This window comes from Lathamus discolor, chromosome 19, assembly GCF_037157495.1.
Source record: "Lathamus discolor isolate bLatDis1 chromosome 19, bLatDis1.hap1, whole genome shotgun sequence".
Lineage (NCBI taxonomy): Eukaryota > Metazoa > Chordata > Aves > Psittaciformes > Psittacidae > Lathamus > Lathamus discolor.
The window spans coordinates 3,542,594-3,561,990 of NC_088902.1; the positions used below are offsets into that span (position 1 = coordinate 3,542,594).

Genomic DNA, 19,397 nt, shown 5'->3' on the forward strand with positions numbered 1-19,397 from the left:
CCGCCAGCCCCGAAGGCACCGGATGCCCTCGCTGCCCGCACCGGCACCGGCCGCTGGCGGTCGGAGCGCGGTTTCCCACCCAGCAGTGACACCTGGCGGGACGCGAGCGGGAGGAACCGGCCCGGCCCCGGGCATCCCGCCGCGTTCCCCGGGCGGAGCCCGACGGGGCGGCCGCGACCGGCGGCTCCTCGCTGCGTCCCCGCGGGTGCGGGCGCGGCGGTGGGAGCGGCCCCGGTGCGCGGCGGCGGGGGCAGGAGCCCGGAGGGGGCTGTCCGACGTGCCCTTGGGGAGGCGGGGGTCGGTCCGGCCGGAGCGGCGGCTCCGCGCCTCTGACTCTGCCCAATGAGAGCCCGGAGCACGGCGGGCGCTGTCAATATTTGGCCGCGGCCCCTGCGCTCCCATCCCCAGAGCGTCCTCACCCGCCGCCCAAGGACCTCCATGGCCCGGCCCGGCCCCGCCGCCCGTCCCGCACCGCTCGGGGGGTGCCGGCCCCGCTGAGCGCCCGGAGCCCCCGCGGGGAGCAACCCCCCTCTTCTTCCCCGCCGCCGCCCGGCCCGGCCCGGCCCCGCCGCCCCCCGCGCAGCAGCATGCGCCTGGGAGCGGGGGCCCAGCCGGGGCTCGCTCAGCAGCGCGGAGCCGGCCGCCGTGCCGCGGGGCCGTGACGGGCAGTGCCCCCGAGGGGAGCGCGGGCAGGACCCCCCTCCCCGGTCATTTCTCCGTCTGGACCCCGCCCCGGAGAGATATGCTCAGCCCAAACCGCCTGGAAGCGTCTCCTGGGATTGCCTTGGCCCCCGGGCGTGCGGAGTGCGGAGCCTTCCCTCGGACGGCGGGCGCGGCCCCGCGGCTTTGCCTCCCCCTCGTACTCCTCCTGCTCGCCCTGACGCCCCGCGCCGACTCCTCGTGGTGGTGAGTGAGTCCCCGCGACGGGTCCGCGCCCCGACGGTCCCGGGGCTGCGGCCGGAGGGAGCGGTGCGGGCAGCGGCTGCGGGAAGGGGATGGGAATAGGGGATGGAGAAAGGGATGGAGATGGGAAGCCTGGCCGGGAGCTGGGGCAGCGCTGCGAGCCCCGCAGTGCCGGAGCTCAGCGCCCGACGTGCGGCGGTGGGAGCAGCGCTCGGGGCAGCGGGACCCTGGGCTCCCGGGATTCTCCCCGCACCGCCGGGCGCATCGCGGGCCCCGGCCCCGGCTGGAGCCCCGCGGCACAACGGGCTCGGGGCTCCGCTTGGCTCCACCTGCGCGGCTCCGGGGGAAGCGCAGCGGGAGCGGCAGAGGGGGCATCGCCTCCAAGCTGCCGAACGGCCCCGGCACCGCAGCCGCCGCCGTGCTCCCACGGCCTCGTTTGCCCCCGCGGCCGGGACTTGTCATGGGGCCACCTGCCTCGGCTCCTGCCTCATCTGCTGGGGAGCGGAGCCCCCCGCACCGGGACCCCCCGAAAGCCGGCGGCGGGGAGCGGGATTAGCCCTCGGTGCGGTGTAGACCTGGGAAGCGGCGAGCAGCCCCGAGCCGGTTCGCCCGTTGCAACCCGGACATCACTCCGGAGTCCGCGTCCCCGCGGGCTGCGGTGCTGCCCTGCGTACTCGTATTGCAGCTTCCCCTAAACTGGGAAGTTGCCGTTCTCCCTCGTCTGGGTAAGATGAGGCTCTGTAACAGACAGATACGATGCCACAGAAAATACCAACCTTCTAGAAACTAGTCTCCTCCCGTCCCGATTGCTGTAACAATGAAAATTCATGGATGCAGAATGAGAGTAATTAGGAAAACAAGGGCTGTGAAGTTTTTCAAGCGACCCCGTGCTGCTTCAGCAGTTCAGTAACACTACAGGGAAAAACAGTTTGCTGCAGGAAAGTTCTCAGCGCTCCCCACCCTAAAAAGTCCTCTCTAATCTTGTGGAAAACACTGTTTTCCACGCCAATCTCATCATCATTAGCACATTGTAGTGGATGAGGCAGAACTTAATCAAATTCAACCCATCTGCTGCTGAAAGAGAAGTGGTTTCTGGAATTCCTCAACTACCGTGGAGCTCGTTGCGAGGGCCCGGGAGCACTTAGTAGTCGTGCCGATAACCCAAGTATTCCTAGTGTTTGAGAGCACGTCTGGGCGTGTGGCAGTCATGGCCCGGCTGGCATCCCTGGAGAGCGATCCAAGGGTGAGGAAGGCGAAGGGGAAAGCTGTGGGGCTGGGAGGGAGCCAGGAGCCCAGGGAACATGCTCGGGCAGCGGGTTGCAGCCAGGCACAAAAGGTGGATTCCATGGGGGAAAAGCTCCCTGAGAGCAGCAGGGGCGTTGGGGGGCACATGATGCAAACCAGCAAGATCAGTGCTGCTCCCGGCTATGCCAGGAGGAGTTCCGCAGCCTGATGAGCCCATGGGGAACTGGAATAGCTGGGCAAGAAAATGAGTCATGGTCGGGGAGCATCGGGTTGATACAAGTGCTGGCCTGGCTGCCAGCCGCAATGGCCCCACGCGTCGGGGCAGGTGAAGGCACGATGGTGTCTGCAGCTAAGGGGATGCTGCTGATGTGCTGAAAGCCGAGGAAGGAAGAGTCATAGGGTAGTGGAGAAGTTGGATGGTTTCTCTTCATTATCGAGGATTACCCCAATATCATTTTTATAGGGGGAAGAGAGGCTCAATAGAGCTGAGGAGTGGGTTAATGGAGTGAAGCTGCTCAAAAGGACGAAGTATCGAGTAGCTGCAGCATCATTTGCCCGGAGCCGGGCAGTTCTGGTAACCCTTGAATGCTGCTTGAAGGATGTAAATTCTTTCTTTAGGAGCAGCATGAAAAACACCTATTTTCCTTGCTCTTGTACCCCACTTCTCCCCACAGCGACTCCACCGCAGTGTCAGCCCTAATTCCAAGCACACGTCTCTTCCCAACAAGCCGGGGGAAAACCAGCCGCATTTTAAGCCTCTATAGCTGCGGCTTATTTGGAGGAAGCTGGATTTAGCTCCCGCAGCAGTTTGTGGTCTCAGCTTGCAGACCGGCTCCCTGCCTGGCAGCTTCTCTGCCGGGGGAGGACAGGATGAGAGCGGGGACAGCCCTTGGGGCGGCTGGGGCTGGAGCCCAGCATGGGGCATGGGTCCTTTTAACGTTTTCAGCAAGCAGAATTGATCCCAAGGGCCTTAAATGCGTGGCTTTCGAAACAAAACCAAACAAAAAGTAGAAAGCAAATACACTAAACTCAAAGTTCCCATTTTTGATCATACTTTTCTCTTCTGTAGATCAGAACATTCCTCATTGAAATTCCTTCATATTGAAATGGGTGGTTCTGCTGGACATGTCAGCGCTGATAAAATACCGTGTTTAGATGCAATTGTGTTTTACTGAAAACGGTCTTGACCAGCTGTGGTTTGGGAAGAAGCCATTCCGTGATTTACCCAGGTTTTCAAGCACATCTTCAGCACTACTGATATTCCAATAAATACATTTGGTGGTGCATCATCGCTCCTTATTTTTATTATTGTTGCCAAATTCTTCTAGGGATTCACACACAATAAACTTGTGGAAATAGAGGAAATGCTTCTCATTTTCGGAGTCAACTTTTAAAGTAGATTAACAGGAAAAAACCCCAGCCCTGGGTCCGTTCCGATGGCAGGACATGGGAAGGAAATATCAACCAAATGTTTCTTCTAAACAACTGCAAATTATTAATTTTAGGTGACGTCAGGCCCGGCCCACGCCGCCTCCCAAAACCACCAGGAATCAGGGAAATTTGGCTCTTGAAGAAGTGTCCCTGGGTGCATGTGTGTGTGTGTGGAGCATGGAGTGATGGGAGCAACGTTGGCCAGGCAGAAGGGCTGGTGTGGCTGTGGCCAGCGGCACTGCCTGGGCTCTGAGGCCACCGTGATGGCTGGGAGCATCATCCGTGTGGAAATGCTCCCAAACTATAAAGCGTTCCTAAGCAACAGAATACCACTGAAACACAGACTGAAATGAAGAAGGAATGCAACGGGGAAAATCCCTAAATCCCGTTTACACTTGAGCGCACTTCGGGTAGGGAGAACAGCGAGGGCCAGGGGACGGCAGCTCTGCCCGGGCAGGGCTATGCCCTGCGAGAGGCCATCGAGCCCCAAAAGTGGCCTCTGAAATTCCTCCTGGAAGATTTTGGGAGATAAGACAAACGTTGCTTATAAACATAACCCGTGCGGTAAACAAGCGCGGTGTAAATAACTAAGGAGAGTTTACTCGCTGTCGAGAGCCCCGCTGGCTGCTCTGGTGTGGAAAGCCGTTTACAATTGAAGGTTTGGTTAAAGAAAAATGTCCACAAAGCCGCACGCACACCCCCTGCACCCACCCTCACACGTCCCCACTTGCCTGCAAGCCCACACGAACAGCCCCCCCCCAACAGCACACCAAATCCTTGTTAGCGAACTTGTTTGTTGCTAACCACAGCCCTTGGAAAGTACAAATATTTAATTTCGTCTGGCATTGGAGCAGATGGGAGGCATCAGGCTCCCAAAGAGATAAAACAAATCTGGGGAAGGAAGGATAGCACAAGCTTGGGCGCGGGTTGAGGAGTGTGGAGGAGCCTGGCAGCCACATGGGGCTCCTCAAGGCATCGCCAGGTTACGGGGCTTCCACTGCACCCTGGTGCTTGGTGCCTGTCTCATTACTCTTACGGATGCTCTAGTCCGGACTTAAGGAGCCACCATGCTCCAGCTCCCTTCTTGGCCAAGGGAAGAGGTTTCATGGGCACGGAGAACACACCAAGGGCAGAGCATGAAGCAGACATGCCCTGCGCTAGAGTCAACCCTCAGAGCTGGCAGCAAGCTTTTCTCAAGGGCTTGGCGAGGACACCCCCATTGCAGGTGGAGAAGGGGATTTTCCTACCGCCATGCATAGGAAGGAGCAGTGCTCCTGCAGCCATTCCTCTCTGGGCTTTGCCATGTTTTTCTCTCATGGCACCAGTGGTGGGTCCTGGTCCAGGGGCTGTGGATGGGCATAGAGAGTGATGGAAAAATTGAGCCACCCGTATGTGTGGGTATAGGATACAGGGGCTTACTTAAACAGGCACCACACTGAGGTGTGTGGGAGGGGAAATAGCATCAGTAGGAATGTTTGAAATGAAGCCAAGGGAAAGACAGCTGCACGGAGGAGCTCCACAGCCATGTAACCCTTCTGGGGTCACTGCCTCCCTCCGTGCCAGGCCCAGCGGGCAGACCCCAGCAGCACCAGGAGTGCTTCACTAGAGTCTAGCAGCTCATAAGGAGGCTCTGAGCACTGTTTTCTGCAGCTCGTGATGCCATGGATGAGCTATTCCCTCCTCCACCAATGCAGAGTAGCTCATCATCCAGCGCCGGTGCTGTCACAGGCAAGGTGACATCTCAATGGCGAGATGATGCGCAGCGCTCAGAGCACAAGGGAGCTGCAGGGGGCTCACACTGCCTGTACATTTGTTGTTGCAGAGCATTTTGCATGGCAATAAAAGCAGGAGGTCAGTGACCAGGAAGTCTTTATCCCAGCTCCGGCTGCCCGCACAGCCACACTTTGAAAAATCAGTTTTAAAGTAATGTCAGACTGATGGGGAATGAACCCTGTGGCCTCTGCAGCAGCCCTGGTGTTCTTGGTTGGGCTGTATCGAACAGATGGGTTCTCTCAGTCACTCCGCACCGTTAGAGTAATCCCAACTGTGTTTCTTAGTTCATTTGTCATTAGGGTCACTTTCACCTACAGGAAATCTTTCTTGCAAAGCAACGCAGAACAAAGCATCCTTCTGCTTTTCTAAGCTCATTCACTTTTTCTAACACTAAGAACAATTCGGGCAGTGCCTGCAGCCCACCAGGAGATGTGTGCTGGGCTCCGAGCAGCTCGCATCTAACACAAAAGTGATGCCACGGACTAGGGAAGAATTATCCATCTTACTGCACCACCAGAGACTGTTTTACCTCCCCCCCTTAGCAAAGTGCTTTGAGATCTGGGGGAGAAACCAAATTGATACTTCAGGATGAAGCATATTCTTGATGAGCAGTTTGTGTTGTATTCATTCTTCACCCTCGAGGGACAGCTTTCACCCAGCGCCGAGTGAGAGTCTGGGGCACTGCGGCATTTCCCTTCCCACAAAACCAACATCCCGTGGCTGCAGACGGGAGCAGGAAAACCACAGAGAGGGGACTGCGACAAGGAACCAAAGGCAACTGGGAAAAGGGCGGTACAGAAAGGATCGAGGTGCCGAAAATGTCCCTTGAATGGCACTGGTTGAACGGCTCAGCATTATGGTCTTACAAATTACTCAAGTGAGACTAACGCTCTCAACATACAGAGTAGTGGCTCTAAGTGAGGAAATTAGGACTATTAATCATTGCAAGGCGTTAACAACTCCAGCAGGCCAGGATGGCTCTGTTCCCAGTGGGGCTTAATAAAATACTCAGGATTTATAATAATAAAGTAATATCTCAAATGTCTATAGCACCTTGCAACCCACAGTGCTTTGCAGTTGGCTATAAATTGTCTGCCCAGAGCCAGGGAGAGCAGAGGAAGGAAAGTGCAGCATCCTTGGGAAGTATGCAAAGAACTTGAGGAGGTGAATGCTGCCAGGCATGCTGGAATTTGCTCTTTATCAGGCACAGAGGCAGGGATGTTGGATTTGATCCTATCTGGATGAGGTGTCTCCAATAACTGTCTAAGTCTTTCCAGCCTCCCACCAAAATACAGATTTCGTGCTGACTCAATGGGATGGGAAGAGAATGGAAGCCAAGATAGTTTGGCTCCCAAGTTGATCTTTCAGGACTATCAAAGTGGTTGTAATGGGGAAGTGGATCGGTTTTCTCAGGGGGAGGGCTCCAGCAGCCTCTGACACCACCAAGAAGCCAAACCACGCTCCCATCTCCATATCCAGGGCAGAGCTCTTGGAGCAGATGTCAGCAGAGATGAGGCTCTGTGCAAAGCAAGCTCTTGGCCCCAGCCTGTGGGATGGATGGCACAGGAGGCTGAGCATCTCCTACCCAAGGAGATGGGGACTGGGGCTCCAGCATTCACCACTGACCATGGCACAGCACGTGCAGGGGCAAGAGCAGAATCAGTGCCAAAGGGAACACCCCAAGCCGGGACCAAGCCCCAGTTACAGCTCAACTCATGGGTGTCTGGTGGCACACACTGGAGCTGTGGAGGGGCTTGAGCTCAGCCTTTCTTCCAAATGGTGCTGAGGTTATTTGTCTGAATCATATTAGGTGGGAGAGCTGCATGTAACAGGCAGGCAGCGGCAATCAGAGGATGCTGAGTTGACAGGCACGCTTAACACGGCCAGGAACAACACCTTGTGCTTTTCATGCCTGCTTGCATTTTTGGTTCGGTTTCCTTTGTTGTTTAAACATGGCTTGGTCAAGGTCAGAGCCCCCGAGTGCTGCTCTGCACGCAGCGCGAGGCTGCCAGCATCTCTTTAATGCCTGTGAGAAAGGAGCCTGTTTGGAGCCCCGTGGCTGGGTCCAGTGGTTTAAGTTTGCCTTACCCAAACTGAGAGCACCCTGCACTTGAGGAGAGGCAGCGTCAGTATCTCTGGTGAGACCCCCCCTGCAGCCCTGATCCAGCTCTGAGGCAGCAGCACAAGAGGGACGTGGAGCTGCTGGAGTGAGGTCAGTGGAGGCCACGGAGCTGCTGCGAGGGCTGGAGCAGCTCTGCTCTGGAGCCAGGCTGAGAGAGCTGGGCTGGGGCAGCCTGGAGAAGAGAAGGCTCCTGAAGGGGAGACCTGAGAGCAGCTCCAGTGCCTAAAGGGGCTGCAGGGAACCTGGAGAGGGGCTTGGGACAAGGGCCTGTAGGGACAGGCCAAGGGGAATGGCTTGAACCTGCCCGAGGGGAGACTGAGATGAGCAGAAGCTCTTCCCTGTGAAGGGGGTATGACCATTTTGTGGTTCTATGATAAGTATGTAAGGGAAATTCTCAAGCTGAAAACCCATTAGATGGGATGTCAGAGCTGAGCCTGTTTCCTGCACCAAGGCTTTGGTTGGAGGAGCAGCTGTCAATGATACCCAAGCCATCACGCTGCCAGGCTTCATGGTGTTGTGTCTGGCCAGAGCATCTCCTGCCCCCCAGGCACTGCATCCTCCTCGTGCTGCTGTTCCTGCCCTACTCTGAGCCAAAGAAGGAGTTACAAACAGGTGTCAAAATGGTTTTGGATCCTCTGGAAGAAGAGCTGTTACCCTGCCACGGATGAACTCTCTGCATTACCATAGGACACGTCTGGCTTACTGACTGTGAGCTTTAAGGTCCCTTCCAACCCCAGCCTGTCTGTGATTCTATGATGTTGGAGGGCAGCTGCGGCAGCCTGTAACCCACACACCCCACACTGACACATGGGCAATGACCAAAACCACACAATGAGGCACTAGGAGGAAACACAGAGCTTTACCCAGCCACCGCAACCACCACAGCCCTGCAACGGCTGCTGTTTCCCTGCAATGCTTGTCCTGACCCTATGGAAAACAAGCGGCAGCCAGGAATGCTGCAGGGATACAAAGCTTTGCCTCTGTGGGGCTGACTTACCAACTCCCTGGAGAAACGGCCCTGCACATGTGGCTGGTGGTGCGAGCCATGGGGCTTCGCTGCCGTTGCCTCTTGGGGACTGGAGAGCCAGGAACCGCTGGGTCTGCCAGGAGAGTTTTAGCCATCAACCGCAATCACTGCCAACAGCTCAGCAGCAGAAGTTACTGCCTGCCTGTTGCTGAAGTGCCTTTGGTTGTGCTCTGAGGAATCTGCAAGACATAGAAACATAGAAACCCAGAACGGTTTGGGTTGGAAGGGACCTTAAAGCTCATCCAGCACAGGCAGGGACCCCTTCCACTGGAGCAGGTTGCTCCAAGCCCCTGTGTCCAACCTGGCCTTGAGCACTGCCAGGGATGGGGCAGTCACAGCTTCTCTGGGCACCCTGTGCCAGCGCCTCAGCACCCTCACAGGGAAGAGCTTCTGCCTAAGAGCTCATCTCAGTCTCCCCTCGGGCAGGTTCAAGCCATTCCCCTTGGCCTGTCCCTACAGGCCCTTGTCCCAAGCCCCTCTCCAGCTTTCCTGCAGCCCCTTTAGATATTGGAAGGCTTCTTCAAGGTCTCCCCAGAGCTGGTCAGGCTCTCATGGGAAGCCCGGGAGCAGGACACATTCAGCACGGAGGCACGCCGGGGAAGGGGGTTAGCACAAAACGCACGCTGCCAAGTAAATAGATGCGTCTGCCTCTGATTTGCATGTTTATCTTAGAAGCAATTTGGGTTTCGCCTTGTTTACAAGAGTCGAAGTCAGCAGACTCTCAACAAGAACAACAACTGGGAGCCAACACGTGATGCTTGTCTCCTGTCTCCTGCTCCCCCAGTGCAGTGGGGCAACCAGCGAGGAGCTTGCTTCAGCTGCACCAGGGGCTGCATCTGTGCAGCAGATTGCTTGTAGGGAGAAGGAGGGTTAGCAGGGAGCAAGGAGGGTTAGCAGGGAGCAAGGAACGCTTCATCTCCAGGCTCTGGAAGTACTTGCCTTTCTAACATGAAGCCTCCATGGGCTCTGCACAAGCCGCTCCTCTCAGGGAACAGGGAAGGGAAATCAGTGCCACACGGGGTAGCAGAGAATTCCCATGCATCACACCCATCTCTTGGCTGCTGAACTGGAGCGAATGGGAAATACAGGCTGGTGGTTGATGCTGATTTGCAAGAAGCAAATGGTGCAGCATCACACAGCCAGAGGCTGCCAAAGGGACTGGTGCCAGCCCTGTCCTGAGCTGAGCAAACAGCTCTATGCTTGGCGAGGCAAGGGCTTTACTACATCAGGACCTCACAGGAGGCAGCAGCCCATGGAACCCCATTTGACAGGGTGGGGGATCGTTATCCCCACATGCACTTAATTATCAGCTGCCTCCCTCGCAGCTCCTCCTTGCTGCAGGCTCTCACAGCCTTTCTCCTTCTGACCATGCAGAATCCAAGCCGGAGCAGCCTCCAGCATCAGAAAGAGTTTCTTCTCACAGAATCTTAGCTCAGGGCTTGAGGGTTCTTTTTTGCCTGCAGTGAAAATGTAGATTTCCCCAAAAGTGCAGCATTTCACGGGAATTTGCCACTTCCAGCACAACTTCATTTGTTAAAACCGAAGTTCTGACAAGGCCGGCAGGGACTGCTCGGAGCATCCATTGTCTTTCCTCTTCCAGTGTTTTTCAAGTGCCGTAGTTTTTTAGGGATACAATCGGAAGGGATGCTTTCATCGCTACAGAACAAATGCTTGGGCTTTTTCCCCTGCCACCATCCTGCTTGGCAGAACTCTCTGATGTTCCCCATCTCGCTCCATTTCAGAGGAGCTGAACCCAACTGGAGCATTTCTCACGCAATGGAAGATCTCGGCCCTGCCGAGGTAACCCCAGCCTTTCCAAGAGGGGAAGGAGCCGTGGCACTTAACATGGCCACAGCCATCGGGAGGTGGGTTTCAGGATGCACTGCCATGGGTGCCTGTAGGTACCGCAGCAGATACAGTGCTTGTTGGCAGCCACAAGCAAAGGGAGATGCAGGCACTGGTGCTCCGTCGGCGGTCGGTGCCCTTTGCCCTGTCTCCTTCCACTTTCTCCTGCTGATAATGTTTGCTCTGAGCTGAGTATTTGGCAGGAGAACTAAGCAGACGTAATTAGCTCCGTGTGCAAAGGGAGGGCCTGGTGTTTATCTTGTCTGGAGGGTTCTCCTTGCTCTTGGTCTCCCAGGGGTGCTGTAGTTGGTGCATTATCTTGTGGCTCTCCGCTTGTGGAGGCAGCTCCTCCTTCTCCAGCTTTTCCCAGCATCTCTCCTCCAGGGAAGGGGAGCTTTTGTACTGCTGCAACCTCCATCCTGCAGCCTTGTCCCAGCTCTTGGCAGCACAGGCAGGGACATATCAGCCATTCCCATCCTTGCTGGGACCAGCCAGGCTGTGCAGAATGAATTCAGGACCATGGTACCCAGCCATGCTTCCCTGCGGGATCTCTGCAGCCGCACTCGAGACCGCTGGCCATTGCCATCACCCAGCTGGTGGGATGCTCCTCTTGTCCTGCTCCCTGCGGGAAGTACCGGCAGCTCCTGCAGCCCAGCATGAGCAAGGCAATTAAACACCCATGGGCAGCATTGCTCCTGTTGGCTTTTCTGCCCTAAAGAGCTTCTGCTGCCTCCCTTTTCCCCCTGCTGCAGGATGAAAGGCTATGAGCAAAATAATGCTCACAGCCTTCGAAGTTGGGGCTTACAGAGCCATGGGGGGCCGGGTTTATTATCCTCAGCCCCAGCCTGAGATGACCTTGTGTCTCTGCCAGCATTTAAGCAAAATATGTTTGAAAAGGGGATGGATCCCACTGCGTTTTGTGCTCCCAGGGCTTCCCTGAGCCCAGAGCTCTCTCTGGGGCTGATGGAAGTGATAGAACATGGCCAGAGAGAGACAATGAAATATGGCCCAAGCTGATGGCTTTTTATTCTCATTAAAGGAAAGTTCTTGCTTCCAGTCGGGGTGGGGGGGAGTGTGTGAAAAATGTGAATCCCACCCAAACCTCATCCCTTCCATCCAGAGCCACAGCTCCGTGCTCCCTAGCAAAGCACACGCCGCCGCTGCCTGGCTGGGATGAGCGGGTGGCGCAGACAAGGGCTGCCCGGGATGGAAAATTCCATGTTGCCACCATTGTCCAGGCTGGTGCAAAGCTCAGGGTCCCTCCCTGTGTCTATGGAACGCTGCCCGTGGGGCTCAGCCAGGCTCTACCAGACTGTTGTCTGTACATTGTCTTTCTGCTCCGAGCTCCCACCCTCTCCCAGTGCTGCAGGGAGGGGACCGGGATGTAGGCAGGGTGCAGGGATGCAGGCAGGGTGCAGGGATGCACACAGGATGAAGGGAAAGCTGAGAGGTTTAGGCTTGTTCAGCCTGGAGAAGGCTCAGGGGTGACCTTTTCACTGTGTTCCGGTATTTAAAGGGTGGCTACAAAGACGGAGACTCCTTTTTGACAATGAGTCCTATGGAAAAGATGAGGGGTGATGGGCACAAGCCACTCCTGGGGAGATTCCGACTGGACAAGAGGAAAATTTTTCCCATTGAGAGCAACCAGCCATTGGGATAATCTCCCCAGGGAAGCGGTGGATTCCCCAACATCAGACACTGTTAAGATGGCTGGACAGGGTGCTGGGACATTAAGTCTAGGTCATGCTTTGCCTAGGAAGGTTGGATCAGATGAGCCTTGAATTTCCTTCCAGTCTGGGGTTCTGTGATTCTATGCAGAGCAGTGTGATCCAGGACTGCAGCAACGGGAGGTGAAGCCTACTCCTCCTCTTCCGGCTGAGCATCGTGCGGGTGCCTGTGCCATGGACCCCGCAGTGTGCCCCAGCCAGCGTGCAGAGCCTGTGCTGGGCTCCATCCTGCTGCGCTCAGCAGGGCCGGGCTGGGATGCAGGGGAGAGGGTGGGAGCGAGGTTTTGCACATCAGCAAGTTCCTGTGCTCTGCCCTAGGAGCTCACAGAGCCCTGGCTTGCAGGGCCACGAGCACCACAACTCGCAGCACCCAGAGGTGGCCGTCTGAAGGGAGATGGGCTCTGCAGGACCCCTGCTCCCTGGCACAGCCATGTGCACACAGAGCAAAGCTTCACCCACCCTGGGCTGGTGCAGCTCACAGTATTTTGTTAAACCCAAAGACCAAAGCCAAGTGGCTGTGATGGCTCAGCAGTGCCCTGTCCCTGGATCCTGCCTGTCTGAACCACAGCGGTGGGCAGGTCTCCTTGGGCAGCCAAGCAGGTACAGGGATACAGGCAGGGTGCAGGCAGGATACAGGCAGGGCTCTGCATCTCACCCACAGCAAGGGGATGCTGCAAGGAGGGATGCCCTCAGCAGAGCCCAGAGCAGCTGTGACAGGTAGAAAGAGGGAAAGGTGGGCTTCAATATCAACCCCTTCACAGCAGAGAGAAGACCCAGGGAGGCAGAGCCCTGCAGCTTCCCCCTGTTCATGCAGTGTGATAACGTGGTTCTGTTCTATCCCACAGGTACATCGGGGCGCTGGGTGCGAGGGTGATCTGCGATAACATCCCAGGGCTGGTGAACAAGCAGAGGCAACTGTGCCAGAGGTATCCTGACATCATGCAGTCGGTCGGGGAGGGAGCCAAGGAATGGATCCGGGAATGCCAGCATCAGTTCCGGCACCACCGCTGGAACTGCAGCACCCTGGACCGGGACCACACCGTCTTCGGACGGGTCATGCTGCGAAGTAGGTGCTGCCCCATCCCCTCCGCCTTGTCTCCCTGGGAGAGTCTCTCCTCTCGCTGGGCTGCCGTGCCCAGTGGCTTGAATTACTCCCTTAGGAGAGCTTTGCCTTTCCCTGTAAATTAATCAAGCTGTAATGGGAGCAGAGCGCTGCGTTCGGAATAGCCGCACCAGATGAGATGGAGCAGGGGGAGCACTGGGGGAGAAGGGGGAAGGAGGAGACACCTCCAGAGAACAGGCTCGTATGTAAACAGTAATGGGATATATAAATATTTGGAGAGCAGGGCTGGCCAGGACTCAGCAGTTCACGTGGGAACGGGCTGCTCCCTTGCATGGCAGAGCCGCGGCTGCAGCCCTTGCTTCGGGCTCCGAGGTGGAGGAGGACCTCGGCCACGGGGCCCGAGCACACAGACCCTGCAGGGAGGGACCTTCCGCTGCAGGTGAGGGTCGGGTACAGCGCAGGCAGGGATGTACCCAAGGAGCAAGGAGAAGAGGCCGGATGGGGACAGGGACAGGGTGGTTCTGGAGCAGGAGCAGCACCGTGGGCTCCAGCAGCAATCGGGCCCCGGGATCCGGAGAGAACCCAGCACTGCGGGACAGATGCTGCTGCACGCCGTGACGTGCCGGGGCACTTCCAGCCATGCGGCCTCGGAATCAAAGCAGTCGGGAAGAGCCTTTCCACTCACCAGGAGGGGCTCATATGGAGGACATGTGAGCCCCACAGCGGGAGTGGGAGCGGGGGGCTGCTCCCAGCTGCAGGGGGATGGGGCAGCTCCCTGTGGGGTGAACAAGCAGCAGAGTTTGCGAGGAGACCCCCAGAGAGGAGCTGGTGAGAGGGAAGCGGCTGAAAGCACTGGGATGCAGCATTCACCCCACTATGCTGCAGCCTGCCCCGTCTCAGCCTCTCCATCCCTGTGCCTGCACCTTTACTCTTGCTCGCATCCTCTCCAGGCAAAGGATGGGGAATGATGAAAGCTCCTTGCCACAGCCCCATCCTGCGAGGCCCAAAGAGAGCTCTGCTGCCTTTGAAGTTGCTTTCAAAGGCTCTCAGAATGAAGATGAACATGGTTTTGATTTGCAGCTTCTTTTACAGCATTATAAAACCAGCTGCGAACTCAAACCAGAGACATACAATAGCAGGCAGCAAGCTGTGCCATGCGGGACAAGCCAAGCCCGGCCACAGCCGGCACCAGCTCCCATGCTCCACATCTCCCTGGGACGGAGGTGGCCTTGGCTGAAGGGTGCTGGTGGGCACAGCACCAACAGGCACCCATGCTGCCCCCAAGCTTCAGGACAGCAATGGGGACCAGTCAGGCAGCCCTGAGAGCAGCCCAGCGTCTGAGCTGCAGGGCCCTGAGGCTCCACATGAAAATATCCTTACAATCATAGAATCAACCAGGTTGGAAAACACCTCTAAGCTCATCCAGTCCAACCATTCCCCAGCACTGCCAAGGCCACCACTAACCCATGGCACTGCGAGCCTCATCTATATGGTTTGTGAACCCTTCCAGGGCCGGTGCCTGCAGCCCTGCCCTGGGCAGCCTGTTCCAACGCCTGAGCACCCTCTGGGGAAGGAATTGTTCCTCGGCTCCATCTAAACCTGCCCTGGTGCTGCTTTCCCTTAGGCTGGAAGGTGCCAGGGAAGCTGGGGCTGGGCTTGTCTTCCCTGTGTGCGGGATGCTTTCACCCAGCCGCATGGTGCCATGCTCCTTGGCACAGCCCGGCATGCTCCCTGCTCATCCCTGTTCCTCTCCCTGTGGCAGGCAGCAGGGAGGCCGCCTTCGTCTACGCCATCTCCTCGGCCGGCGTGGTCTATGCCATCACGCGGGCGTGCAGCCAAGGGGACCTGAAGTCCTGCGGCTGCGACCCGCTCAAGAGAGGCCGCTCCAAGGACGAGCGTGGGGAGTTCGACTGGGGCGGCTGCAGCGACAACATCAACTACGGGATCCGGTTTGCCAAAGCCTTCGTGGATGCCAAGGAGAAGAAAGTGAAGGATGCCCGGGCACTGATGAACCTGCACAACAACCGCTGCGGGAGGATGGTGAGTGCAGCCCCTGTGGCTGAGTTGGCAGCATCCCACCGGGATCTCTTACAGGGGAATGGGCAGTAAGAGCAGCCTGGGCATGGGAGCTGGGCCCTGCGTGTCCAGGGAGGGCAGGTACCACTGCAGACAGAAGCAGGATGCTGCCCCTGCATGGTCTGCGCAGGGAACAGCCCCATGAGGATGGCAGGACCCTGCTTACTTGTGCCCCCAGCACGTGCCCTTGATGATGCTGGCATCAGTGACCATGGGAATCACAGGGTGCTTTAGGTTGGAAGGGACCTTAAAGCTCCTCCAGTTCCAACCCCTGCCATGGGCAGGGGCCCCTTCCACTGGAGCAGCTTGCTCCAAGCCCTGTGTCCAACCTGGCCTTGAGCACTGCCAGGGATGGGGCAGCCACAGCTTCTCTGGGCACCCTGTGCCAGCGCCTCAGCACCCTCACAGGGAACAGCTTCTGCCCAAGAGCTCAGCTCAATCTCCCCTCGGGCAGGTTCAAGCCATTCCCCTTGGCCTGTCCCTACAGGCCCTTGTCCCAAGCCCCTCTCCAGGTTTCCTGCAGCCCCTTCAGGCACTGGAGCTGCTCTCAGGTCTCCCCTTCAGGAGCCTTCTCTTGTCCAGGCTGCCCCAGCCCAGCTCTCTCAGCCTGGCTCCAGAGCAGAGCTGCTCCAGCCTCCCTATGCAGCATCCCTCCCTGGTTAGGGGCCCCGTCTCACACAGGCGCGGGCTGAGAAGCTGCACCAGGGACGAGCAGACACAGATGTGGTTTGTGACACCCAGGGTGACCACCGCTCCTCACAGCATCCCTCTTCCCACAGGCTGTGAAGCGCTTCCTGAAGCTGGAGTGCAAATGCCATGGAGTGAGCGGCTCCTGCACACTAAGGACTTGTTGGCTGGCAATGTCAGATTTTCGAAAGACAGGGGATTACCTAAGGAAGAAATACAATGGGGCCATCCAGGTGACCATGAACCAGGACGGCACCGGCTTCACCGTGGCCAACAAGAACTTCAGGAAGCCCACAAAAACAGACCTGGTGTACTTTGAGAACTCACCCGATTACTGCGTGATGGACAAGTCAGCAGGTAAAAGCCAAAGGTCCAGTTGTGGCCCGAAAGCTGCTCTTCCTCCCCTCCTGCCCAGCCTGGCAGGGCTGCTTTGGGATGTCAGCTCCCCCAGCAAGCCCCGGTCCGCAGTGGGGTTGTGCTGTGGGGGGTCACCCAGTGTCAGTACTCACTGGAGCATTGGGTTCCCTGCGCAGCCAGGACTGGATTTATCCATAATCCTCAGGCTTTCCGCTAAAGATCCAAACTGAGGATGCTTCTCTCAATGAATGCAGCACAGCATTTCCTCAGAGCCTGCCTCCTGCAGAGCAGAGCTCTCTTAAAGAGGCAATAAAGAGCCCGTTTCTCACAGCAGGCTGCCGGCTCCTCCTCTGAACACAGCTTGAGGGATGAGCAGGGAGGGTGGCCGCAGGGCTGCTCGGCTCCTGCAGGGATGATCAGTGGTTTCCCAGCCTGGAGCATTCCCAGGTCAGGGGTTCAGGGTGGCTGTGGGGGCTCGGCTGATCAACAGCCTCTTCCGTGCAGCCAGTGCCCAGGCTTTGGGGCTACACTGTAGGACCATGCTGCAGCACGTGCTGTGACAGAAACAGAGAGAACTCACCACTGCTAAGGCATGTAGCCAAGGTCTCTGGTGCAGATGGTAGATACAGGTTGCCTAAAGAAATGGTAACTGCCCCATCCCTGGCAGTGTTTTAGGCCAGGTTGGGTGATGTGGTCTAGCGGAAGGTGTCCTTGCCCATGGAGGTGGGTTGGAACTGGATGATCCCAAACCCCAAACCGTAGCCTGTGATACCCAATCTCAGCACTGCTGACCGCAGGGCAGGGGTGGAGGCATCATTTGAACGAGGAGAAGGAACACCCTGACCCGCTCTCTCCCCCCTCCAGGCTCGCTGGGCACGGCCGGCCGCGTGTGCAACAAGATGTCCCGGGGGACGGACGGCTGCGAGGTGATGTGCTGCGGGCGCGGGTACGACACCACGCGCGTCACGCGCATCACCAAGTGCGAGTGCAAGTTCCACTGGTGCTGCGCTGTGCGCTGCAAGGAGTGCGAGGACACTGTGGACGTGCACACGTGTAAGGCACCCAAACGGGCCGAGTGGTTGGACCAGACCTGAGGAGATGGAGCGCAGAGGGAAGAACCCACCGCCACCTCCCCTTCCTGAGTTTTAAACCCCTGTGCCCTGAGGGCCAGGACGTTCTGGGAGCTGTAGTTCAACTGCATGGCTTTTATTTAATTAATTCTGCAAAGCACTAAAGAGGACTACATTTCCCAGGAGGTGCTGTGGACCCTTCTGTTTGCTCAGCAAAACTAATCCCCTACCTGGGAGGAGTCTGCAATCCTTGCTTAAACTGTGAAACTGCCGTTGCCGGTTGCGCTCTCTCTGCAAAGGAGCCGTGCAGCCGATAGGGATGTGGAGGACCGATGGTCGGGATGTGATGGCTGAGGACACGTGCACCTCCCCAGAGAACTTCTGTTGCAGTAAAGCTTCACCAGCAAACAACCACTAGTGCAGAATAATCCACTCTTGCAGAAAGCATTCTTGCTTGTACTTTCCAGCAAGGCCAGAGGAAGGGTGTTGTGAATCCGTGCCATGATCCCTCGCACTGAGCACCAGCAACCTCTGCACGAGGCTTCTCCCCATCTCCCCAGCGAAGGCGATGAGTGGAGCTGTGGGTTGAAACTGAGTCCTCAAGGACTGCACAGAGGCAAGGGCCAGCCCCAGGTGCTGGCAGATCCAGAGGGATAGAGAGAGCAAAGCAACCTGTGAACATACTGGTAGGTTCTGGAGTCAACAGATAGAGCAGCGTCTCTGTACAGCTCACTTGTATGTTGTGTATACTGCTTATTATTTTAAGTCAAAGTTCATTATAAACCTGTATCAGAAAACTACGTTCTTTGCTTTTTGAGTTCCTACATACCCCATTGGGCACTTCCGCAGAGCAGGATTCAGCCGGCAGCATTTCTGCTACCCACGTGCCTGCAGCTCCTAAAGCACAGAGCTCCCCACCTCATTTCCCACAAGGCAGAGCCGTGGCATTCAGTGTAAAAAGCCCCAGGGAATCCTTATTAAGCAGCAGCAACACTCCAGGACACGTAATGACACAGCACAGGGTCAAGCAGGAGATGCTGGTTTAGCTTCCAAACCTTTCCCATAAAAAGAGAACCAACTCAAACACCCCAAAAACTTAGACCATCAACTATGAGCAAACCCAGAGAGCCTGGGTATCAGAAATACAGTGGTTCCCTAGAGCTAACACCAAGGGCCGGTGCAAGATGAAGTCCCACTGTGGACTTAGAGGAAATGCAGACTGGTCGATGTCTTCCTGCAGGTGAGCCCCAGTGAAGCTCCCCTTCAGCACACTCCTCAGCAAGAAGTTTCCCATCTATAAACGTTTATGAAGGCTGCAGTCCCATCAGGGAACACTCAGTTCAAGCCCCTCAAGTAATGTACCTAAAATGTGCAGGGAGCTTTTTATGTAAGCTCATCTTCTACTTACGCTCCAGCCAGAAGCATGTCTGAGCTCAAGGACAAGGAGCAGAATTAATTCCTCCATGAGCTTCAGAGTAACTTACCTTCTTTGAAGAAGCTGGATGGGACACCCAGGAGGAGTTAGAAGGCATTGGAAATGCAGGATCCATAGAAATTCAGGCTATTTTATCTCACATGTGAGAACAGCCATTCATGTCACCATGGCCCAGGTGACACCACCATTTTTGGGATGGATGTAGTGATAAGATCAAGTTGCAGCATGACCAAGTTGCAAGTGATAAGACCAAGAGCTGCAGCGATGCAGAGCACACGCACTGCTCACCTATACCCCGGTCCCAAACCCCCTTGTTGCTTCCCTTCGGTTCAACATCACATTCACACACACACAAAAGGCTTTGCTCATGTGGCCTGTGGGGGACATCTGCTGTAACAGGTCCAGCTCAGGGTCAGATTCATCAGGGCACATTGACTCCCATTTGCACAACCTGCCCAGACCTGTGTGGGAGCTTCCATATCCTGAATCACTGCGGCCGAGTCACCACGGGCTGCTCCAGCGAGCAGTGAGGGGGTCACTGCTCTGGAATCTCAGCTCATGAGTCAATGCAGGAGAATGCGATAGTCACACACTGTGTCACACTGGTTTAGAACTGATGATAGTCTACAGCCAAAT

At 56.8% G+C, this 19,397-nt stretch overlaps 1 protein-coding gene across 1 annotated transcript; it reads left to right on the forward strand.

Annotated features, from left to right (window-relative positions):
* Positions 1–579: 579 nt before the first annotated feature.
* Positions 580–18,107, forward strand: WNT2B (Wnt family member 2B). Its single transcript, XM_065698092.1, has 5 exons — positions 580–906; positions 12,919–13,139; positions 14,899–15,176; positions 15,992–16,256; positions 17,121–18,107. The coding sequence occupies exons 1-5, from the start codon at positions 743–745 to the stop codon at positions 17,348–17,350; spliced, it is 1,158 nt and encodes a 385-aa protein (XP_065554164.1). The 5' UTR covers positions 580–742; the 3' UTR covers positions 17,351–18,107.
* The last annotated feature ends 1,290 nt before the right edge of the window (positions 18,108–19,397 follow it).

What these genes read in the sequence shown, in the direction of transcription:
- WNT2B (XM_065698092.1), top strand. Translation starts at nt 743, where the DNA reads ATGCTCAGCCCAAACCGCCTGGAAGCGTCTCCTGGGATTGCCTTGGCC. An exon ending in CGGACGGGTCATGCTGCGAA is followed by an intron (nt 13,140 to 14,898) that starts GTAGGTGCTGCC and finishes TCCCTGTGGCAG; the next exon opens with GCAGCAGGGAGGCCGCCTTC. An exon ending in ACAACCGCTGCGGGAGGATG is followed by an intron (nt 15,177 to 15,991) that starts GTGAGTGCAGCC and finishes CTCTTCCCACAG; the next exon opens with GCTGTGAAGCGCTTCCTGAA.